This window comes from Argiope bruennichi, chromosome X1, assembly GCF_947563725.1.
Source record: "Argiope bruennichi chromosome X1, qqArgBrue1.1, whole genome shotgun sequence".
Lineage (NCBI taxonomy): Eukaryota > Metazoa > Arthropoda > Arachnida > Araneae > Araneidae > Argiope > Argiope bruennichi.
The window spans coordinates 57,746,115-57,772,457 of record NC_079162.1 but is presented as its reverse complement, the minus strand read 5'-3'; the positions used below and the strand labels follow the sequence as shown (position 1 = coordinate 57,772,457).

The 26,343-nt window shown below is 28.4% G+C and overlaps 1 protein-coding gene across 3 annotated transcripts in view; it reads right to left on the bottom strand.

Moving 5' to 3' along the window:
• The window catches only part of LOC129958378 (uncharacterized), a 64,833-nt gene that overhangs the window by 14,752 nt on the left and 23,738 nt on the right, over nucleotides 1-26,343 (bottom strand). For all 3 annotated transcript variants that reach the window (XM_056070833.1, XM_056070832.1, XM_056070834.1), the window contains 9 exons: nucleotides 21,716-21,770; nucleotides 15,616-15,753; nucleotides 13,595-13,726; nucleotides 12,897-13,409; nucleotides 11,175-11,333; nucleotides 9,778-9,936; nucleotides 3,576-3,683; nucleotides 2,128-2,190; nucleotides 1,082-1,249 (listed from right to left, as the gene is read on the bottom strand). In XM_056070833.1, coding sequence (XP_055926808.1) covers nucleotides 1,082-1,249; nucleotides 2,128-2,190; nucleotides 3,576-3,683; nucleotides 9,778-9,936; nucleotides 11,175-11,333; nucleotides 12,897-13,409; nucleotides 13,595-13,726; nucleotides 15,616-15,753; nucleotides 21,716-21,770 — 1,495 coding nt within the window. The remainder of the gene's footprint in view (nucleotides 1-1,081; nucleotides 1,250-2,127; nucleotides 2,191-3,575; nucleotides 3,684-9,777; nucleotides 9,937-11,174; nucleotides 11,334-12,896; nucleotides 13,410-13,594; nucleotides 13,727-15,615; nucleotides 15,754-21,715; nucleotides 21,771-26,343) is intronic.

Below are 26,343 nucleotides of genomic sequence, written 5' to 3'. Positions count from 1 at the left end.
GTTTCCGGATCAATAGTTGCAATCAAATGATTGTATTTTGTAAGATCATTGGTTATTTTAGCTAGAGCGAAATTGCTTTCCACTTGGATGAACGATAATTTTATATTGTTCCTCCACAGCGGTGGTATTTTCACCGAAAGATGGGATACCTGCGACTCTGTCGGAGCGTCAGCATTGACAGTTTCGTTTTCAGAATTAAGCATTTTTGGTTTCTCGTTGTGGAAAACTAATAATTTTTACAATATTTACGAATATCAGAAAATTTATGATTATTTAAATACACGTGTTTTTAAAAAAATTTGGGAGTTAAGAATCATAATAATAAACATGGTAGCCAAAACGAAAGGAATAAGAAATTAATACTTCGAATATGAAAAATAACACAAAAATTAATACTGAATATAAATATTACGATTTCTTCGCCAAAATAATGGGGAAATGAAATATTGACCAATCACAGAGAAATGAAAATAATATTCGAACACATACCTGATCCTTGATGCATTACTTCTCGGCACAATAATCCATAACGAAAAGTAATTGAGAAGCTCAATCACCAAAATCTGATTTCAGCATATTTTAGAAATTTTGAGGCTGGACTTCGTAAATTTTAGAAAAGTAAAAAAGAAAGTACCGGGTCACCAGTTTGGTGCGTGGTTTAACACGCATTGCCAAATTTACTTTAAATTAAAGTATTAAAACATTTTACTTAATGAAAACTGCCAGCCATGTAAATAACAAAAATAAATTTTAATTACAAATTAAATTAACAAATATAGAATATGATACATTGGCCGTAATTCCATCGACCAGCACGAGACAGAAGTTCTAAGCCAGCTGGCGAAGGCAGGAAGTGAGTCACTCGTGATCGTAGGAGAGCAAAGTTCATCTCCATAGGTATGATTGATGCAAACAGTCATTTATCGCCTGTTTGGCCGCTGCAATCCTTTTACAACATTACTTCATTTATTTCAATAACTATCCTTTACAAACTTATTTACATAAGTGAAACATGACTGAACTGCAACAATAAAATACAAATGCAAATTATAAAAAACAGAGGCGTAATATTTTCAATTACCTTTAAACATAGATTGTCATTCATCATTTGCATATCTTCTAAGTCTTTCAAAACACGGTGAATTTCTAAATTTAAGTCGCTTATTTGCTGCCTTAAAGAAGCACATTCTTGACGAGATAAGTCAAGTTTTTTCTCAAGATTATTTAATGCAGTATCCTTCAATTCTACCTATGGAAAAGAAATTTTTCAATTAATTTAATAATTTCCTCTAAGGATGTTAAATAATAAATCAACACTAATCACTACATTTGCAAAATAAATGAAATGTGAAATGCCTAACAATATACTCTATGAACTTTAAGAACGAGCCTAATAATTGTAAATCGGTAATTTGAAAAAGAATACGATTTCGAAAATTGTTTTCTCGGCGAAATTAAAAAACATTCCCGATTTTTCTTATTTTTTTTAAGAAACTTTTATATTAGATTATATACATCAATGGCTTACTAAGCGATTTTCTTTGATTTTTCCCGTCCAATAATGATCATCTGTATGATAATTTACATTTCGTATACATTGTGTGTATTTTGATTTTTTGGCACTTTTCCTTCTTCAAATTGCTGGCTTAATTTTGAATTACAATCAAATAAATAATATGCAGTTGAAGCTAAAATCCACATTTTTTAAGCTTCCACATAAAATCAATATTAGAGCAATTGATTCATGAGTTGAAAAGGTCCAAGACTTCCATTCATAAACAAATACCCCATTTAATTAAGATTCAAACCTGTAATGTGACCGTAAAATTGAAACTTTTTACAATGCCATCACAATCGAGATATTTTTTTTATAAAATGAATAGTTAATTTGTAACGAATTCACAATGCAGTAGCGTGATAATTGATTTTTAACTGTACTATCTTTCTTTGCAATAATAAACAGCAGAAATAATTTATTACTTTTAATAACAAAATATGATTACAATTAAGGAATAGCCATGCTTTTAAATAGAACACGTTGGCTTACATGGCAACATAGAAATAGTTTTGACGCAAATGTAGAATTACAAAAAAAAAAAAAAAAAAAAAAAAAAAAAAAACCCAAACCTCTTTTACAGCAGATGTTAGATGTTCTTGTAATTGAGTTACCAGCATTTCTTTTGCTTGAGCCTGAAAAAAAATCCAATGAATAGCTAATTTAGCGAATTTTCGAACGTAAAAAAAAAGTTTATCTTGTAAAATATATAAGAACAATGCATATGGTATAAACATGGTTAAATACACCTCGTGTTGGTTTAATACAACTCTCAAAATATTAACACATTATTGACCAGAGATTTCATATGATGTCTTTCGATAACTGAAATTTGACTGGATATTATATATTTTAATTGTAGCTCTAGAGTATTTAAGATATAATTGTGGCTAAAAGATATTAAAAATTCTCATTTTATAAACAGATGTTATTTAAGTGAGTTAAAGTTGTCTTTAATTCTTCAATTGCGTTATTCCCTTCGCGCTTTTTATTATCATGCTAAAATGTTTAAAAATAACACAGCGCGAATTTTTTAGGAAAATTTCCCACTGAATTTTGTGATAATTTATCTGACTATCCAAGCGATATCTATTTTATTGATAGAGAAGATCATAGTTTTTCAAAGTATAGTTCTATAGGATTCAAGTGTCATTTTACAGAAAAATTCCCCGGTCAATAATATTCTAATTTATTTTATTATTTATTCATTTTTCATTCAAAAGAAAAGCTACTCAAATTTCGTTAAAGCTTTCATTTTTTGCATAAAATTTTATATGCATGCATATAAAGGTCTCGCTCCAAAACGTTCCAGAAAATTTACTAATTCAAACACTAAATATTTTATTTCAAATTAAAATGCTGAGCAATATTGAATAACGCATAATCGTATAATGCAGTGAATTCATCTTATAATAAGAGAATAAAGAAAGTTAACATTTTTCAACTAATAAACCATGATTTACTTTACACATATTACTACAGCATTATATTATAGTATTAAGCTGATAAATTGATGGCTATTAGCTTTATCAGCATCATTTAAAAAAAGAACAGGATTATATATATAATTTATTTAGTTGTGTCAAATTCTCTCTCATATGCTTTCATATATTTAATTTTCATATTTTATTCGCTGGCAAGTTTAGATTAGTTTAATTAATGTTTTGTTTCAAAGTTTGTCACAACAATTATTTTTGAGCAGACATCATGATTTCGGATTGAATGAAAAGGGCCCCATGGCATCAACACATGACAGTCGATAACAGATTTAATACGCACCAAAGCACACATAAACGTCGAATTTTCGGAATAATTGAATGTCGAATCCTGTGCTAAAATTGAAACATTACCAAGTTGACAGGGCAGAGTCTTAATACAGCTTCTCAAATTTTAAGCAAACAAATGAATTGTATGGTAAATGATGAAAATGATGATAGTATTGTAAATTATGGAAACAAACTATTAAAAAAATTGAAAAACAATTTACTTAAAGTTGAAACCACACAAAATATTGTTATACTTTATCTTCCGCTCTTGTAAGACTTTCTTTCAAGGTTTGTATTGCACTCATCATCTTAGGAACATCCATTTTATAAGAGCCATTTTCTATTTTGTCTTCAACTTTTACCTAGAACAAAATGTATAATACACTTAGGATATTATAAGTGCTAGTAGTATTTATAAATGAGAAAACATAAACTGTATTAATAAATTAAACAAACAACAAATATATTACAGAACTTGCATATTTGAGATCTCAGATAAGAAATCAGTATTATAATATTATTACACATAACAATGGTCTTTCAATACAGTTGGGATAAGGATGCTACCAAGGGAAGACAAGATGGGCAAATACTTACTTTGGCCAATTGAAAGGAAAATACAAGTAGATTGCTGTCGTTGAAATTTTTATATGAATGCCGAAACAATGAAACTGTTTGAACTGCAAGTGAATATATTTGTACAAAACACAAAAAGTGTACAAAATCATTGCTGAGTGTTGATTGTCTTTTAAATGGACAGCCTAGATAGACAACTAACATAACATACTAAGAAATTACACATACGCTTTAACACAACTTTGATTATTTTATTCAATTTTTACTTATTTTATTCTTTAATTTTAGTTAACATTTCAGTTTTTTCAGCACTTCTACTTTCACTTATGCTGTGGAATCTGTATTTAATAAAATACTTATTTTATTCTTAGAATAATGATAGATAAATATAATAAAACCCAGATACAAAGAAAAAAACATTGTGTTGAAATTATTTGTAGATTAGAATGTTCTTGAAAAAACAAGAAAATTTAACTCGTTTGTAATCAGGAAAAACAAGATTTATTCAATCACTTGTTTCTCAAAGAACAAAAATCGTGCATTCATGGACAATGTTGAACATGGGATTTGCTTGTTCTAAGGCAGTTTCATAGCGAAATAAGCAGTTCTTCCGACATTCTGGTGGAATGGCGCAGCTATTCCGGATGCAAGAGCTAAGTCTATGTCATTTTGGAATCGAATTGCTGCCAGAATCAATCCAATTAGAAACATTTTACGAATTTCTTCTGGCGCATCTAAGATTTCTCCAATTCCGTTATTGGCAGTTGCATTATACTACTTTAAATGCCTTTCCTTAGCTAACGCTTGTGCAAAATCTTTAACTGCACATATGATAAAAGATCACCAGTGTTGTAATTTTGCTAACGACATAATTCTAAATCGAACGAAGCAGTAACAGGTCGATTCGGGCATGGTATTCGTAATTAATTGAGAACTTTATTCACGCTTTCTAAGCAAAAATCTTCAATCATTATCACTGGTTCGTTAGATTTCTGCTGTGAAATCCATGTTCATTTATAAATTTTACTTCCTTACTCAACGCAAAATATCTTCATCAGTTTGCGATTTACATTTTCCCTACAACTCTGTAGAAGGAGAAAGAGAGCCCGTGGTAAATACGATTGCCAACAATGCGCAAATTTAATTTGGATGTGATATATTACACGTGTTATTAATGCATACAACCCTGTGTCAGTCGTTTTCCAATAAATTCAGAACTGTACATGCACTGCGGCAAGTGGAATGTGTAACGCTGTTAGACAATTCTCAATTTCTGGAAAGATGTTAGACAGGGCACATTTACCAATAGCATGCGAAGAAAGCAGCATTCATTTTGATTTGAATGTCTGTCGTAATTGACCATCAACTCGCTTTCCTTGTTTGCATCGTTCAAAGGATATTCTTCTCGTATTCGATGTGTAATACCTATGCAACTTTGAATGCAGCAGTGTTTTTATAAACGCATCATTTTAACATAACATGAAGAAAGCAGTTAAAGTTGTAGCCGGAGGATTCAGGGTTATTTGTTGCACATTCACAGCTGTGAAATAAATGCTTTATCCATTTTCTGCATGCACTTTTAAGTGAACAACAATTGTACTTCATTCTTGTATAGGAAATGAAGTAATTCTCCATACACTTCACTGCTGCTTTTGTATCTTTCAGCCTGTTCGATTTCATCGATATGTGTGGCCGCATTCCTATCACTTCTTTCTGGTTGGATGCCCAAAAACAGCCGTGTCGCTGCCTATATTCATGCAATTACAAATGGATTTTCAGTAATACATGTTTATGTACGCTTTGCATGTTTTTGAGAGCAAAGGCGAATACGGAACAACCCAGCAATTATCTACTTCGATGACACCGTTTGACATTTATATGGTTGCTTATCTCCATCTGTATTATATATCTCTATGATTTTTTATAACTGTATTGGATACAAATGTTTGAGGATATAGCTTAGAGCATTTCCAGTATATCATACATGGTGAAATTGGTTAAGTGTACCGCAAGGTTCATGCATCATATTTTTCGTCACAGCTTCATGTAAATCCTTATCGATGTCAGCTTTGGGTATTTCAGCGTATATCACATCGTCGATTTCCTTTAAAGTGATTTTGTTATACAGATTAGTATGTATGCTTATGAACATTTTTTCTTTTGTCATTCCACTGAGTACACGAAATGAACGCTGTGATAAAACACAAAGCTCATTTCCAAATCAGTATCAAACGAAATAATTAAATCAAAATGAAAATAAATTGAAATTTATGAAAATTCAATTTAACAATGGAATTGGAAAAACTGAAATGGAATAATAAACTACTCAGTATAACATGTGTTGCTTTTGTGTTCAACAGATGGCGCTTTTCTTAATAGCATGTTTTTTACCTGTCACAAGTGCGACATCTACATGATAGGTATAAAAAAAACACGCATATTTGAACGCCATATTATGTCCAAATTCCAAAGCTCTTGGTGAAGAACTTACGGAGATTTAAAATTTTGAACAAACGAACATTTACATTTTTATTTATATGGATGTTAGTTGTGTACAAATTTTAGATTTAACTCTATTTTCAATCTCAGAATTGTGTGCATTACTACATTTTTTTGCATTTAACGAATAAATGTAAAAGAATTGAAATATAACTTTTAAACAAAATTTTAAAATCAATCCTGTTATGATATCAAGGGTAATGGAAGATGGTTTGCCTTTTTTTGAAAAGGCCCTCATTTGGAAAATTGAAGAGAATATGTGACATTTTTCTTAATTATTTTAGTAGATGTTTTTGTTAGGCCAGAAGTGCTGAAATTCCTACTTGCTATTCTAATAGAGGGTCAAACGACAAGAGCGTTTAAATTTGTCAAGACAGTCCTGCCCTCAGTAATGTCTGGCTCATCTGTTGCATGTCCGGTTGTAGTCCATTGTTAAATTACATACCATTTGATTAGACATATTTGAAGATAATTGCATTATATATGAATATTTTGAAATATTAAATGACAGACAGTGGCAGTATATCTTACAGAATGTTGTTTAATATAAATGGAGAAACAAAATGGAGGTGAAATTGTTAACAGATATGTATATTAATATATTTCTTGAATAATATAAAAACTAACGTTTGGAATTACATCATTCTTTCAAAAACCAAACAGTTTTTTTAACCACAAGACAGTATATGTAATACAAAATTCTCCAGAATGGAACTACTTCCTTTTTAAGGCAAACGCAATTAAGCTGAAACGCGATTTATACTGAAACCGGATTCAAAACTCATAAAATGATAATCCGATTCATTATATAATATTATTAAACTATCCGATTAACGGTTTGATATTGTATCCTCATCTTTTTACCACACGAAATTGCTTCTGATTGTTTATAAATTCCAAGTTATGTATTTTTATTTTTAAAGAAAATGATTCTACGGTTGTTTTTTTTTCTTTTTATTTACTCTATAGTAACTCTCAATGTTTGATTCGCTTCTTTAGAATACTATTTGCTTTTTTTCTGATTAATAATAGTTTTTAATGAATGAAAATAAATACAATCTTTTGAAATTTATTTATATCTGCCCTGGGTCTATTTTTTTCTTTCTTTCTTTTCCTCCCTTTGCATTTAAAATAAAATTTCCCACCTTTTCATTTGATTTTGAATATTTCAGTATTATTCACACAAATGTGTATTTTATTATTAATCACAATTATAATTATTCCTCATTATCCTGTTGCTTAATAATCTTTCACAGTTTAAACTAGAAAGTGTTTTTACTCTTAAAAGTCTAGGAGCTACAGAGGCAATTATTTCCTCATTTCTTGCATATAAACCATATCAAAAAGCTAGACAACTGAATTTTATTAACATTTGCTATTAAATATTCACAGATTTTTATTATTTCATAATGTGTGAGTCTTTAACAACGTTTCCACAAAGATCCACGTTTCCACGTTGACTTACAAAAAGCTTTTAGTAGATCTTTAAACGACCTATTGTTCATTTTCAATAAATCCCAGCATGGTTCTTGAAGACAGCACATTTATTAGAAAAAGAAAAGAATATAACACAGGTATTGACGGTTACGCACAAAGCATGTTAAGCAATTCGCGGGGGGAATGCGCCGAAACGAAGCCAGAAGCGTAATCACACAGATATTCTTATGCGAGAAAAAAATAGCTCACTCGCTTCATCCCAACACGATCCATTAATGTAACATTTAATGTGACGTTGGGACGAAGAACCGCGCTCTCTATCTGATGTCATCAATGCATTCGCTCTAGTCATCTGCATTCACTCTTACTATTCTCAAGTAACTTTGATCTAAACCCCCTTAGCCTCCTGACCGCTATGCCTCTGCGTGTAAGGCAAGGAATATTCATGCAGAAATTTGAATAACATTAACGCTACAATAGATGATAATGATTCAATTCGAAATATATACTGAGAACTATTTATTGTTCATTGTTATATAATAGGTTCATAGTTCTATGCCCTTCGCTGCTTTTTGCGATTATCACTTCCGACATCAATACAAAGTCTAAAATTAAATTCACCAGAGTACTGTTGAAAGCAAGCCAAATTTTCTGTTAAGTTTAGAGCCCATGATTAATCTTATCATAAAATATTTATAGAGTCCCGAAATAGTGCAGTGTGATCATGCTTAACACATACTCCCTTCTTCTATGAGTCGCATATATTACAATCAATGGAGTTATAGAAAAGAAACCAACAACTCTTTCAGAACATTTAACTTTTTCTAAAAGAAAAAAAGTTATAACTCGTTATGGTACGCACACATACACTGCCCTACATTTCTTCACAGACTATGAAATAACCCATTTGGACTCATCCATTTACTTGCTTTGGTTCCGAGATCGAGCATGAGTGGAATATATTGGGTAGAAAATTAACTTGCATTGCATTGACTGCAATTTAGATTTCCAAATGCATACAGTAAGTGTTGGCATATCCATTAAGACTGCAGTTACTCAATATAATTTTTAAAACTTTTATTTCTTGTTTTAATATTTTCTTTTTACATTGAGAGCTTTATGAACAGTGGAAATAAATAATAATAAAAGTGAGGAATGAATGCAGAAAATGTATAAAGTAGGTGATGTAAAGGCTGGGAGACGCATGTAAATTTTCTCTCAAAAATATCAAAAATTGGCTCACTGCATATCACTAAATAACAGATCAGAAAGCAAAAAGTGGCTTTCTCTCCTCATGAATTCAATAGTAGTTCGGCAAAAGTTTTCAGGGTCCGGATTTGGCCACATTTAAGACTTTCTCTTTAATTTAAGACTCAATTAGATCTCTCTTTTTTTCTCTTTGTTCTTCCTCTTTCGCTGTGTTTCTCTGTATTATGGTTCCGGGTGCACTTTCATATTTCCCTGTCAGAATCGCATATGGTTTAACGTATATTCGTTTTTTTGGGGGGGGGGCTAGAAATGACTTATCAATTTAAAGATACACTGGTAGTTTTTTTAATACTGTTCAGATGATCACAAATAAAAAAAAATTAGACTAGTCAGAAGTAAAGCTGTTTTTTACATTGTATCTTCAGAAGAATTTTTTTTTTTTTTGCATCATTACTAGTTTCTGAGCTGATAAGCCCCCCTGTAAGTGAAATAGCATTCCACAAACAGTGGTCCCGATTATAAATTAGTAAATGCCATAGCATGTCCAATGAGTTACATATGACAAAAGGAATGTTCGGTATGCTGCTCACCTTTAAGACAGATTTTTGTAATTAAGCATTTTTCTTCCCATATTTCCTCACTATAATTAACACAGTTCCTAAATTATTATTTGTAAGCAATATGTAAAATAAAACACTAATACTCTATAAAATCAAGTTAATAAAAATATATTACTGGACTAATGTCTGCTTGAAGACCAATAGATTGCACTGCTGGCTTATTATTCATTTCAACACATGAAGCATCAGATTTTAATAATTCTTCAAATGCCTTTCTTCCAATACTATTAATATTAGGATCAGAAGAGCTGCAGAAAGTATTCGGATTGTCATCCTAAAAAAGTCATAAAAAAACAAAATTAATTCAACTAAAAATCTAATTACCAGTAAATTATTGTCATTTTTATTAATAGTGATTATATATAATTCAATTTTAAAACTGAATGTACTTGCTCGTACTGAATGTAAATAATAAGCTTTGCTTCATGGAATGGTTCAGGTTATGAAAAGTATAAAAGAATATGTGATAGAACTTCTCAAAATGGAAGATAAAATAATTTATTTTTAAACAAAAGCAGACATAATAAACCAGCTTCAGATTCGACACAGCTAAACTAATTTTGATATTCAAAACTGTATATAATTTTATCTAATGTATAAAACATAATTTACTAAGAAAAACTCAAGAAGAACGAAAAGCTTGAATGCACAGTTTCGAATTTATATAATAAGTCTCGAAGGTGGATTTCTTGCTATATTAAGTAATATCACTATAATTTATATAATTTTTCGGTTTTAGAAAATTTTTAAAAGATAATTAAATATATATAAAATGCCTTGAATAACAATAATGACATTCTATGCCTCGGAAGATAATTTGTATATTTGAATGATTGAAAAAATTCAGCCTCATCAGTTTTTATGTGTTTTTTCAATTCATTAATTTTTTTAAAATCATTTTGTAATTTACTGCATTATGACGTGTCTATAATAAACTGTTTCAAATGGTTATAATCAATATTATAAACTGCCATCTAGCTTCAGTTTTACAAATAAAAAAACATTTGCTTAATGATAGCACAGAAAACCATCAAATATTTACACACCTAAAAATATAAATTGTCAAAACGCATTTGAGAATACTGTATTTTAAAAAAAATCCTAGCAACAAAGACAACTGTCTTTATATATTTAAGGCTGATATATATTTAAAGTAGACAATTCTTTAATGCAGAAAGAATGAACCCAGGATTACAACTATATATATATATATATATATATATCCACAAAATTGGTGTATCTTGTTTCCTCTCATTATCTGTGTTTTAAAATCACAACATGGAATTCATTGAAAAAAAAATTTCCAGTTTAGAGTTAGAAGCACAAATAATGTTAAAATGGCATTAACATGACTATTTAAACAGTTATCTTCTTTCTGAAGGAAAAAAACCTCTGCTTCAAGCACTATTGGTAAAACAAATCTTTTTTTTATATTAATATAAATGTAGAAATAATAAAATTAAAAACATAAAAATGCAACAGAATAGAAAAATTAACTTATTTAACACTTACCTGCTTTATAGCAGCTTGTAACCCAATTGAATATGTCACCTTATCATCAGTTTGGACAGAAGATGACACTTTTTCTCCAAAAAATTGAGCAAACATTTCCTTATTTAAAGTTTCAATTTCGGGATCAGAGCAAGTACATGAACTACTTGAATCTTCATCCTTAAATAATAATAATGTTTTAAATACCCAAAGTGAATAATAATCAAAGAAATATCAATAGTATAAAAATCAAGCAAAAAATTAAAATGGACTGTTCTTTTATTTAAAACAACAGCTGTGCAACTGAATACAGTCCGAAACTAAGCATACAGTTTAATACATCAAATAATCCATATGAGAAAAAAAAATTCAAAATCTGTTCAGATCTTGCCTTTATAGTAAAATAAATATAGTATTTTTTTAGAAAGCTTGATTTTAAAAGTTTCACTCAAAAAGAAGCAAAATATAAATAACAGGCTGCCACACTTGGGTGCTAATAGTACATGCATCAACTACAATAATAGCAGTTTTATAAATAAAATACATAATTTTCGATTCTACTGCAGCTAATGTAAAACTAATAAAACTTCAAAATAAAATGTACAGAAATTTGAAATATCCTGCCATATTACAGAGGGATAAAACATTCATGGATACACAAAATATCTATCTATTTTGTAGTTTATAGTATGCAAAAAAAAATATACTGCCCTTTTTAATGAGTGTTAAACATTATAGAATTGAACTGAAGAAACTCACACTCTTTTATACTGATGAGAATATGCCACAAAAATCTTATACCTAATTGTTCATTGAATTCTTAAATGATTTAATATTCCATTCTACATTCTAAATCTATTTTTCTATCTTCACAATTATTAATTAACAGCTGTAATGCAAATTAATAAGCACATATATCCAAATAAACTAAAATGCACCCAATAAGTACTATTACATAAATTTTACAGCGATATATTTATAAAAAAACGGGTAGGTAACAACATATGAGATTCATTCAATATAAATAATCCTTTATAACCAAAAAAGTTTCCATTCCTTGGCAAACAATTTGCAAATAATAAATTTTACTAATAATCTCTGATAACATGCCTTATAACATTGAGGAAAATAATCATACTTGTTTAGATAGCCTTCAGATTGTTCTAATGGTTAAAAGCGTTTTCATAAAATATATAATAAGAATTTTTTTCTCTGCTACTAAAAAATATTTAATGTATGACATTTATTGAGAATAATTCACAGTTTAAACTGAAAAATATTATAAGAAACAGCCTTATTTCTAAAAACTTTTTATAATTCACAATCCTTGCTATATTCAAAAATTGATTGAAAGAACTGAACTGTTTAGTAGTTTTTGATTAGATATGAATTCATTTAATGCACTTTAATTCTTTGCAATGCATAATATTTGAATAATTCTCTCATTTACACTTCATTGAATATTATAAAAATCAAACATATACTTCAGCTAAAATAAATCTGATGAGCAAAGATTAATTTCACAAAAATGCCATAAAAAGAAATGCTTCATATTAATCAAATTATTATATTATTTGTTTCAGAAGATGTAGTTGAATGTTAATTTGCACTATACATGTTAGTGCAATTTAACACTTTTTCTCTAATTCTCTTTAAGAAATAATTAAGATAGCCTTCAGAAATTTTCATAAATTACTCTGAATAGAATTAAGTTGCTTTATCGTAACACAATGAAATACTTACTTTGTAATATGAATGTTGAGGAGCACCAAATGACTCAGTTTTATTTAAGGTTGCCCAATCGCATACATTCGTTCTTGATTCTTCAGTAGGAAATTTCAAGTCAATACTCTCACATGGTGGAAGGCTCATTTCATAATCATCATGTAAGGCAATATTGGAAGCTTTTTTTATAGGTTCACATGGTCTATACACATATATATTATCTCCAAACATAAATAGATGAGGTTCACTTTGTCCTTTACGTACGCATGGTACATGTTCAGAGTTTTTATCAGTTGAATTGCACCTCCGAGTCTCAGATATATCATCATCATTACAAACTGGTTTATCACAGTTTTTCCTCTCCATCTGTGACGGTTCGTTTGTTGGTGGAGCTACACCAAATGTACTATATGAATATGATTTACGCACTACATTAGTGAAACTGTATATGTTTCCAATGTCAGGCAATGAAATACATTTTGGTAAAGAAGTTCCACTTGATGGTAAATCAGGAGGGAAAATTTGACGATTCTGTTAAAAAATTAAACATTAAGAATTAGTATACTAATAAAGTTGAAGATATCTAAATTAATTTTAAAAACATATCACAGAATAAGTTAAACTAAACAGATTTCTTATAACACGTTAAGAGCAAGAAATTAATTTTTCAAGATAAAGAATAAATTTGTATGAAACAATTTAATGATTGTTTCTACTTTATTATGTTGCATCAGCATCTCCAATTTCCACAGATGACATTCACACTCTGCTTCTTTCATTGACAACTGGTGTCTAAGTTCAGACAGCTGTGATTCCAAAAATCTTATCCTTTTACCCCTTTCAAAAAGCTGCAGGAGGGGAAAAAATCAAATTATTAAAAAAACAATCAAAACTACGTGCACACCATACTATAGAAGCAGAATAAATCCTTCAAAGGAACAACATAAATGCAACTAAAGTTTGGTCAGAACAGATTAAAATCTGTAACAGAAAGTTTCAGTTTACAGATGATTAAGTTAGCAATAATGAAATTTTAGCTTTATAATGGAACTAAAAAATATGATTGATAGTGATATCCTAGCACTTGGCATAAAATTATATAACAAAATCTTTGACAGCATACTTTGAATACAAATTTTGCAATTGATAAATATATTAGTAAAAACTTCAGATTGCTAGTCAAAAACCAAACTAATTTATTATTTCCTTTATCATATGGAACAAATAACAGATCAAACTGAAATAAAGCAGAACTTATAATCAATGGTGTAGCGACCAGTGGAAAAGACGATATTCACGCCTGAGGTATCATCGGAACAAAACATTAGTGCGCTTATATCATTTTTAAAAATAAAATGACTATCGGCAAATAAATTATGCATACTTCAGGCGTTTGCTTTTTTTCACTATGCCACTGCTTATAATCTACATTTGAAAATGTAAGCATACTTAATATAATTTACAGGCAAGAAAGCATTCAAATTCATTTCATGAAAAAATTTAGGGACACATTACATAAGAAGATACAGTACTAATAGAAATATTAGCCTATTAAGGGAAGGATCTGCAACAATTTTGTTAAGAAAATTCATCATTTAGAAGCAATTGACCAATATAATTCAAATCACTATTGATAATAATAGACTAGTAGATCTATGAATCTTGTCACACTGGAAAATCTCACTATAAAAAATAACTAAATGCTTTGAGGATTGTTATTTCATATTATTTCATACTATTATTATAGGAATCAAGCACATACAATATTCTACACTATGAATATGAACAGAAAACAGGTTTTTCCCGATAAAGAAACGGTAAAATTCAGTCATTTTATTCGGAATAATTACATTTTTGTTTCATTCCAAAAAGTTTTACTTTTCTCGTCTGTATTTAGATTTATTAAGAAACTTTTCTTTTATTAATTTTTATTTCAAACTATTGGATACTTTAATATTATATATATTTGTTTTAATAAAATTTTACTTGTAGAATATTCTCAAACACTTACGCAGAGTTCATCAATACATGCTATTTCCTAATATTAAATCATTTTCAAGATAAATAATAGCAAGCTTTCCAGTATCCTCAGCATAAAAATAAATTGGTAAGTAAAAAAAAAATATTTTTAAATTTAATGTAAACAAAACACTAACAGAAAACTAATATTATATAGAGTTTTGGCGAATTATTGCCATTAACACAAGTACAGCAATATTTCATAGAAAAAAAAATCAATAGGAAATGCTAAAACAAAACATTGATTGGTGAAAAATTAATAAAATATGAAAATTGCCTTTTCTTTCAAATGTTCTTAGCAAATGCTTCAGCTTCAGATGTTTCCCAGATTTTGATTTATTTTTGACATCTATTCAAAATATATGATATAATTCTTTATCTTTACCTGATACTATTAAATATATGCTGGTAATTTCCCCAGAAAATGACAACTGAATATGAGAACAGCAATAATTATTATGAATCATAAATTATTTCATTAAATAATAAAAATTTGAATGAAGTTTAATTATTTAAAAAATATGGTAAAAGGCAATAATTTTCTACTTAAAAAAAACCGAGAAAATTATAAAATAATGCTAAAAAAATAGTTAATCCCTGGGGCTTTAAAAAATAGAAAATTAAATAGAATCTACATATTAAATTAATAATAATTTTAATCAATTTAGTCCATTATATAGCCAGTATAAAAATATGATAAAAAGAATGTTTAAAAAACCTCAATACAGCTGCCTTCACTGCATGAATGACAATTTGAATTCGCATTGCTTAATGGAGCCCTCACAGGATGAACCATATAAGGACTGGAAGTATTAGAATCTGTATTTTCTTGAGAAGAGATATCAGAACTCAAACCCTGAAAATATATATGCAAATTTTAGACTAATGCAATTATTTATAAATCAAGTTAAAAATCATACCAAATGCAAAAGCGCTATTTCTATATCGAAAGATTTTTTTTAAATCTCACTTTAATGATTGTACAACACTTTTTGTTTTTAAAAAATTATATTCATTATAAAAATTTAAACTAATGTATCAATTGATAAAGTCATGCAGATGATGAATCAAAATTAAACTAACATGGAACCTAGCTGAGCTTAAATAAACCTGCTCAGATAAGATGAATCTGAATTAAAATCACTTAAAATTATATACAACATGAAGTAAGCTAATCAACTTTGTAATAAGGTGAAGCGCCACTTATAAGTTTCCCATGTACTGGTCACTTCATCATAGTCCTGCTTCATTCAAAATCATACAATACTACGTTTAGTAATGATAAAATAATAGTCGAATAATACTTTGTTTATATTCGTGAAACTTCGTTTGTAAATGGTCTCCCCACTGGTTTCGAGGTGCACGGCAATGGGGTCAATTCATGTGACGTAAAAGTCACATGTCATGAGCTATCCGCGCATGGCATTTAAGTTTCATCCGCACCGCTTTCGTCGATTAGTCTGCCATTAACGTTCTCCGCCGAGTATGAAGCGGATTTTTTTTTTTGTTTACATTTGAAGTTATAATTTTTCAGTCATTTTCTTTCCTCTTATTATGTGTTAAAAGAGGATATACTGGTGTGCTGATGGATGTTTTAATGCGAAACACAAGAGTGACTGTCATGATAAAATGTTTTCTTATTTTCCTTTCAACAATCCTGCCTAAGGTTGGTACCTTTGGTATAGATTTTTTCAAGCCTTCGAAGTCGGTGATATGTTTCGATCATTTTGAAGAATTCATTCAATGTGTGTTCATTTATTAAATCGTAAATGGAATTCCAGTAATCGCAAATGTTTCAGTAATTTTTTAGAAATATTCTTCGAAAAAAAGAATTTGGTAAGCGATTTGCCAACAAAAACAATCAAACAAAATCGTGAGAGCATTTCTAATTCACTTTATTCACATTTGATGATATTTCTGATAATTTTGAATATGCTTAGAAGGTTTTAAAATGTTTACACGAATATTACATTGCATTTTATAAAAAAATCTTATCTAAATTTAATTAATGTAAGTAAACAAACTCCTGCTGCAAAAATAACTACTGCTATAATGCTAAATTTAGGTGGAAGTGAATAAATTTCTTAAAGATTTATTTAATAAGAAAAATCTTTACTAACTACTGAAAATTGAATTTTCTTATTGACTGTTAGAATATATATATAATTGAAGTATTTTATTAAATGTGCTCTTAATTTGATAAATTAAATGCTATATTATATATATATATATATATTTAAGTTTTGAAAACACATGTCATTTAATTAAGTATATAAATTAGTTAAGTATAAAAACCATTAATTAACGTCAAATAATTTTTGCATTTGATTTTTAGTTTTTGGCATTATAATAAAATGCATTATGAGGTTTTACTTTTTTATTATGAACCTTAAAGTTTTCTTTATCTTTTAGTAATTCATGTTATTCAGTTATTGCTGGGTAATCATGTCTAATAACAAAAGAGCAAAATGGATGGCTCCAGAAAGCATTATTACTAGTTTTCTAATTACATTTGCAGATTTGTGATGGATTCAAAGTGAATTTATATCAAACAACTTTTCTATTGTTAAAAATGAAATGTCAATAGTTTATTGTATTTAAACTGAAATTGACTGTTATCATAATATCATGTTATACTATTGTGCACCTCAGTGATTTCTGTTTTAATAAATACAGGTATTTTCATTGAAAATCAATTTCCATATCAGCATTTATTATGTAATTTTTATTCCCAACTTCATTGCTACATGCATGTTTCACTTTTTTTTTCCTTTCTATTTTTTTAACATATCAATTTTGAATTACAAAATTCTGTAAAAGCATAAAAGTGTTTCTTCTAACTCATCTTTATATCCTATTTAACTTCTCTCTCTATATATATATATATGTATATGTCATGACCTTATTCTTGTTTATTAAATTTACTGTATTGTATGTTTTATTTTATGATATTCATTCAATGCAATTTTTATCAATGTAACTTTAACATTTAAAAAAAAAATTCATAAATGTTCTGCTTTAAAAGTATATTGTTCAACATAATGTTTTTATTCGTGATAAAAAAAAAACTGTTGTTTAGTATTTAGAATGTTTCTGTTGGATAAAATTGATTTCAGCATTTACATTGACATTCTTGTCATACTGTGTTTATATTTTTTCTAAGTCTCTAGGAAAAAAATGTTCATAAATAGTTTGAGTTTTTTTTTTTAACAGGCGAGTACATTGAAACATCCTTTTGATCATATTTTTTTCAAATAATTATCATATGTATTTTATCTATATTTTTTTGTAATGTGTAAATAAAAATTATGAAGGCGTAATTTTGCTTATTTGTCCTTTAATAATTTCTATAAATTAAAATGAAATAACTGATTCATAAGTTGCATAGATTTTTAAAAAAAATGGTATCTATACCTTTTATATTTCATAATTTGAAATTGTAAACATAATTTATTAGTATTTAGAGTAGTAATTAGTATTTAGAAGGTTTCTGTTCTATAAAATTGATTTCATCATTTACATTGACATTCTTGTCATACTGTGTTTATATTTTTTCTAAGTGTCTAGAAAAATAAATGTTGATAAATAGTTTTTTGAATTAGTGAGTACATTGAAACATCCATTTGATCACATTTTATAAAATAATTATTATATATATATATATATATATATATATATATATATATATATATATATATATATATATACAAAAGTATTAGAATCAAGTTAATAGGAAAAACAAAAAAATCAAATAAAAATTATAAAAAATATTAAAAAAGAATCCGGCCTGAAGACTTTTTCAAGGGTCACCCTCAGGCAGGGATTCAAAGAAAGGGATTTTTTCTGTGATGAAATGCAGACATTGTCTAATAATAATTCCTCGTGACCCGAAAATCCCCTGAAATTATGCTCAAGAGATATACCATTTTAACAGAAAGGAAATATAAAACAACAAATAAGAAGAAATTAACCACAACAAAGTAAAAATACAATAACAAAAATAACAATAAAAACAAAAGATAGCACTGAAATTAAAAATTAAAAACGAAAAGGCCAGTACATACCATCAACAGTCAAGGAAACTTTAACCTATTGATTGTGATTCCCTGTTTTTAAAAAACTAGCGGTAAATTACGTAAACAGATGTAGGCTCCCAGCGCCATCTATTGAGTGATCCAATATGCAAGGAAAGTTCTATTTTTATTTAAGCCAAAGGATTAATCCCAAACCATACCTTGTTTAATTAAAAAATTGACATTACAGTAATTTCTAGGAAATTCATTTTTAATTAAATTTTTAAGGAGGTTGTTTGATGCTTCAATATAAGAATTTTTATTATTGCAAACCCTTTTGATCCTTTTAACTTGTGAGAAAATTAGATTTTTGAAAATTTTAGAGTTTAGATTGGAATGGTAGTTACATAGTTTTGTTATTTTAAAGTTGAAATCATCCCTTTTATCGTATATACCAACTATTGTTTTATCATTAGCAATTTCGATTTTTAAATCCAGAAAGGTAGCCTCAAGTTGATTTTTATTTGTATCTTTTAGAATTAAATCTTTTGGATAGCAATTAGTAATAATATTAGTATTGTCGAAGTTAATCAAAAGTAGGTCATCAATATATCTCCACCCGTTTATTAAATTATATTTAATTATTTTTTTCTCACAGTAATGCAGGAAAATATTAGCTAAAGCACTTGAGAAAGCTGTTCCCATTGGAATGCCCTTGACTAGTTTATAAAAATTAATACCATTAAACACGTAATTTTCAGTAATATTAAAATTACATAACTGAAGCCAGTTATTTTTAGGAATGATATTTTCATTTAAATATTCGTCATATATATATGACGAATATTTAAATGAAAATATCATTCCTAAAAATAACTGGCTATATGACGAATATTTAATAATTTCAGGGGATTTTCGGGTCACGAGGAATCATTATTAGACAATGTCTGTATTTCCTCACAGAAAAAATCCCTTTCTTTGAATCCCTGCCTGAGGGTGACCCTTGAAAAAGTCTTCAGGCCGGATTCTTTTTTAATATTTTTTATAATTTTTTTGGTTTAATTTTTATTTGATTTTTTGTTTTTCCTATTAACTTGATTCTAATACTTTTGTATCAATTCATCTGTGTTTTAGAAGTAGCTGCAATTGCGCTCTCTAAATACTATGAAGTTCTTTTTTGGTTTTAGTTTAAATAGGTTATAAATTTTAGTTGCGACTTCGAAACTGTTTTTGTTTCGTTTTCATTTTAGTTTCGTTTTCAAACTTTTTCTTACTTAAGATTGGTTATATATATATATATATATATATATATTGTAATGTGTAAATAAAAAATATGAAACTGTAATTTTGTTTGCTTTCCTTTAATGATCTCTACAAATTAAAATGAAATAACTGATTCATAAGTTGCATAGATTTAAAAAAAGGTATCTATACCTTTAATAATTCATAATTTGAAATTGTAAACATAATTTATTCTATATATACTCATTTGAGTTTCATGTTCCTTCCTCTGAGCAAACTGATAACATCAAAGTCTCAATATTAATAAAAATAATTACATAAGAAAAAAAATGTAATAATTTTATTAGTAAGCTTTAAAATATTAACTTATCTAAGAGTAATAATTTATTTTTAAAAAGAACTATATAAGATTCAACATTCAATAATATTTAAATAATATGTAAAAAAAGAACATATGTAATTTTTCAAAAACACTGCCATAGTCATTTGTCAAAATGTATCCTTTGGATAAAAAAAAAGGGCGGAAGGATATGAGAAAGGAAAGAATAAAGCAGCATCAAACGAATTAAAAGGCGACGTTAATTAATTATGCAAAAACAATAATTCCATTGAAAATACTAATTAAAATTTTAATATAAGAAATAAAATTATATAACTACGAAAATTTGGAGAAAATAATTCAAAATAATATCTTTAAAAAAATCAGAAGTGTTTAATAATTGATCGGCTAGCGTAACATTTACTAAACAATGGTTTCATCAACGTTATCGGCAGACATCCCGACATGCGCAGAACGGTTGAAAATTGAACAGAAACGGTTTGTTTGGTACCTGACACGTGACCGTGAATTGACCCCATTGCGATTATAATATATTGGTTTCGGAATTATTTACAGTTGGTGAATTAATGAAAGCGGAATTTTCTAGTGCCGATTTAAATTATGATAATGAAAAATGAAAGGAAGATATTTCACCTTCCTTTAAATATACAATGGATTCATTGAAAACTTTTTTGTCGTAACACAAGTTTAAAAAAAACAAACTAGTAATGAAATTCATTCGATTTCAAGACTCAGATAATCAGCACATTAGATGACGATTAAAAGTGTTTTCAATTAAATGCCAACCGAATGCTTATAATTAGTATAAAATTTGAAATGTATAATTAGGCAGTAAATGTATGATTTTTCAGTTTTATGAAAAATATTTCAAATTTAATTCTTATTTACAGTACTTTGCAGTAATATACTAGACTATCCAATAAAATTATTATTTTTAAATGAAACTGAATTTATGCAAATGAGTCATTTATTAAAATTTCGATTATGCACCTTTTCATTCATACTTCGTTTTACCTCAGTCATTTGAAGAATGTATACAGTAATTACTTTTTTCCCCTAAAAAAGTAGGAATCGCTTTTCGGTCATGAATGCTTTAGGCGCGGGGGGGGGGGTGCATCTTCAGCCTTATCATATGCTAATATATATTAAATCATTCTTGAAGTGTGCTAATACATAATAAGAACAATAAAAAAGTATAATTAGTGAATAAATAAATGCCTAACCTTTTTTGTCCCTTCAGCACTATCATTCTCAGATTGTGGTGACTCTGAAACATACCTGCAAAGGTCGAACAAAAGGAAAGTTTATGCTCAAAACCACCATAAGTTGTAAATTATTACAAAGACAATTTACTAATATATATATAGTATTTTGATAATTAATAAAGAACAATTTATTTTATATCATTCACTATAATTTCTTTCCCTCTTCACATGAAATAAAAAGTACAAAAAAAAATCAGATTTTATATTTGTAGGGAGTTTATGGTGAAACATCCTCTTTAAACCCCTCATAATTCCCCACTTAAGCCCCTCTATGAATATATCCTACGAAACCCACGCTCAATTACATGATGTCAGAGACAAGATATGAAATAAAGACTAATGAAAGTGAACACTAAAATGTTCCGCCCATCTTTTAACAACAGTAGTAAATTACCAGAAAATGAATAAATATTAAGTAAAACAATCATTTATGACATTTTGATAAGAAATAATTTATCACTTAAATTCATTTATGTCTGCAATAAGAAATACATCTAATTTTTTTATTCATATATAATTGATTCAATTACTGATTTTGAAAGATAGACTGACGATATTTTTCAATATCAGCAAAAATTCATATGCATATGTTCAATAAAAATTCCCATGCATTGTGATTAAAATTTAAAAATGCGCACAAAACAATAAAACATTTTGCAATTGAGTTTTATCATTTGAAACAGAATTTAATGTTCTACAACAGCATGCTAGATGCTGCTTTCCGAAAATTGAAGACAAAAACCAATGGAAGAAAAGTACTTTTAAAGAAAGTGAAAGTACCATCAATGGGTTAATTCATGTGACGTAAAAGTTACATGTCATGTTCTTCTGCGCATGGCATTTAAACTTTCATCCGCAACGCTTTCGTCGATGAGACTCCATTAACGCCCTGCGCCAAGTATGAAGCGGATTTTCTATTTACATTTGAAGTTATATTTTTGAGTCATTTTCTTTCCTCTTATCATATGCTAAAAGATAAAACACTGGTGTGCTGCTGGATGCTTTAATGCGACACCCAAAGCTGTTCCAGTATTTTTTTAGAAAAACCCTTCGAAGATAAAGAGATCTGTAAGCGATTTGCCGTCAAAAACAAATGAGGACAAACAAACAAAATTCTTGAGTGCATTTCTAATTTACTTTATTGACATTTGATGAAATTTCTGATAATTTTTTATATACTTAGAAGGTTTAAAAACGTTTATATGAATATTACATTACATGTTTCCTGTAAAATCTGATCTAAATTTAATTGATATAAGTAAACGAACTCCTGTTGCCAAAAATATCACTCCTAACTTAAAATTAACACCTGCTATAATGCTACACTGAGATGAAATTGAATAAATTTCCTAAAGATTTATTTAATAAGTGAATCATTTACTAACTACTGAAAATCCAACTTTCTTATTGGCTGTTATCAGCATTTATAATTGATGTATTTTATTAAAAATGTTCTTAATCTGATAAACTGAATGCTACACATAAGAAATATATACAGGATGCGGCACAAAAACTCGGACAAAGTTATTACACCATAGAATAGAAGTTAATTTACTTTTAATTTTTGTTCATTTCTTTTTTTCTCCTACTTCAATTATAACATATTTTATAATGTATCTTTTAGTTTATGTACTGATATTTGGCCTATTTACGATGCCAAGCAAAAGATATGCTATTTTAAAGTTGGAAAACAAACAGTATGAAGTCGTTCGTTTGCTTAATGTGTTTGCAAATAATGTCTGATGCAATCTATCGTTTCAAAGAGCTTGGCAATAAAGATCAAAGTCATCAATAAGGGACCGACAAGAACAACGAATGGTAAAATCAAAACTTGGACTAAAGCCTTACAAGGTCCAGAAAGTTCAGCTTCTCACTGAAGAAAACAAACTCGTGCGGCTCCATATACGCCGAAAACTTTTGAAACGGGCCGCATGTCAGAACCAAGAGAGATTCCTTTTCACTATTGAGAATCTCTTTACCGTCCAAAAGTTCGTAACTCCTAGAATTATAGGATCTGGTCTGTAGACGCACAAAGCACTTCAGCAATTGGAGAACAACGCAAAAATCCAAAGTCGGTCATGGTTTGAAGCCGAATTTGCGAAAGCTGCAAAACATCTCTGGTTTTTGTGGATGAGGGAGCTAAAATAATTCAAAAAGTATACCAATGGGACATTCTAGAAGCTGTTATATTTCCGTGGGCCAAAACGCACTTCTGCAGTGTAAGGTAGGAGTTTCAACAAGACTCTGCATCAGCTCACAAGGCTAAAAAGAGAAGAGTGGTGGAAGGAACATTTTCTGGACGTGATATCATCTGGAGAATGGGCACAATACTCGCCGAATCTCAATCCCGTGATTAAAGTATACGGTCCATTTTGGAGTCTAGGGCTTGCACTAAGCGACATAAAAGTTTGATCTCTCTAAAGCAATGGCTTCTGCTGGAATGGGATAGATCAAAGGAAGAAGACTTGCGGCCCATTGTTGAAAATTCCAATAAGCGTTTGCGCCTTTGCATCACTGCAAAAGTCGGTCACTTTGAAACCAAGTAAATTTATTTATCAGTAAAAGTCTACTCTTATTTGTTATATTTTATTAATTTATTATTTGCTATAGTTTGTTAATTTATTAATTTTTAGTCAAGTTATATTAAAATTTGTTTGTCTGGGGTTTTCTGCTGCACGCTGTATATATATATATATATATATATAAGTTTTGAAAATACATGTCATTTAGTTAAGTACATAAATATATAAATGCAAGAGAACTGATTATTAAACAAAATTATATGAATTCTGATTTCAGTGGAATGCACTCTACTTCTTCCCAGACTATTACTTTTTCTGAAACAAGATCAGCAATTTGCAAAATGAGCTGCAAGAACAGGATTCTGCGAGATAGAAAGAGTTTCATTCTAGAGAATATTATTGGTGATATTAAAGTGAGGGCATTGATAGTTAAAGAAAGGTTTTTCTGTCTCTCTCTCTCTATATATATATATATTCTTTTTTGAATTCTCAAGCAGATCAAAAATTGAATTTGTCGAAACATCCAGTTGATATATATGTTCTGTTCCTTGTTAAATTAAGGACTGGAATTTCAAATGAATTTTTGTCTATTTGGTTTGAGATTTCAGATTCTACTGTTTCAAGGTATTTTAATTTTGTAACAACAGTTTTTTATGAAAAGTTGAAATTGATACCTATATTTCCTCCAAAATCATTAGTTACCACTAATGACTTTGGAGGAAACTAAATTTTTCACTAAAACCATGACAAAACAGTTTAGTTTTGAAAATGAAGGCTCCAGAGTCATTACTGACTGCACTGAATTTCCTATATGGAAACCTAGCAATCCAGAAGAACAGCAAATGACTTTCAGTTTTTATAAGAAAACAAATACTTAAAAAGATATGCTAGTCGTAATATCTTCAGGAGCCATCAGCTTCATTTCACCATTATATGTACTGTGGTAGCATATCTGACAAGGAACTTTTTATTAAAAGCCATTAGAACTGAATGATGTTGCGATTGCAGATAAAGGTTTCCAAATTGAAGAAGAACTACAATAAATAGGATATAAATTGAAATGTCCTAAATTTTTAAAGGACTGTATTCAGTTTAATATTAATTATAGAATTGATAACTGCAAGATATGCCATGTAAGGGATATAGTAGAAAGAGCTATTTCAAGAATTAAAATTTACAAATATTTTGCAGGGGCTCTCCCTTATACATGTTTATAGAAGATTAATTCAGTATTTTTTATTAATTGCATGTTGTGTAACTTTCAAAGACCATTAATTAACATCAAATAATTTTTGTATTTGATTTTTAGTTGTTGGCATTATAATAAAATGCATTATGAGGTTTCACTTTTTTTATTATGAACCTTAAAGTTTTCTTTATCTTTTAGTAATTCATATTATTTATTTACTGCTAGGTAATCATATCTAATAACAAAAGAGTAATCTGTTTATTCTTATCAGTGTTTTTTTTATAATTATCATTTTGTTTCATCTTGTTTCTTGTATTTAAACTGAATTTTTTATCAATGTAACTTTAGGATTTTTAAATACATTTCAGAAATGTTCTGCTTTAAAAGTATATTGCTCAACATTATGTTTTTATTGGTGATAAAAATTGTTGTTCAGTATCTAGGATGTTTCTGGTCAATAAAATTGATTTTATCATTTACTTTGACATTCTTGTCATGATGTGTTTATATTCGTTCTAAGTCTCTAGGAAAAAATGTTCATAAATAGTTTTTGAGTTTCTTTTAACAGGCGAGTACATTGAAACATCCTTTTGATCATATTTTTTTCAAATAATTATCATATGTATTTTATCTATATTTTTTTGTAATGTGTAAATAAAAATTATGAAGGCATAATTTTGCTTATTTGTCCTTTAATAATTTCTATAAATTAAAAGGAAATAACTGATTCATAAGTTGCATAGATTTTTTAAAAAAATGGTATCTATACCTTTTATATTTCATAATTTGAAATTGTAAACATAATTTATTTAATATATACAAATTTGAGTTTCATGTTCTTTACTCTAAGCAAACTGAAAACATCAAAATCTCAA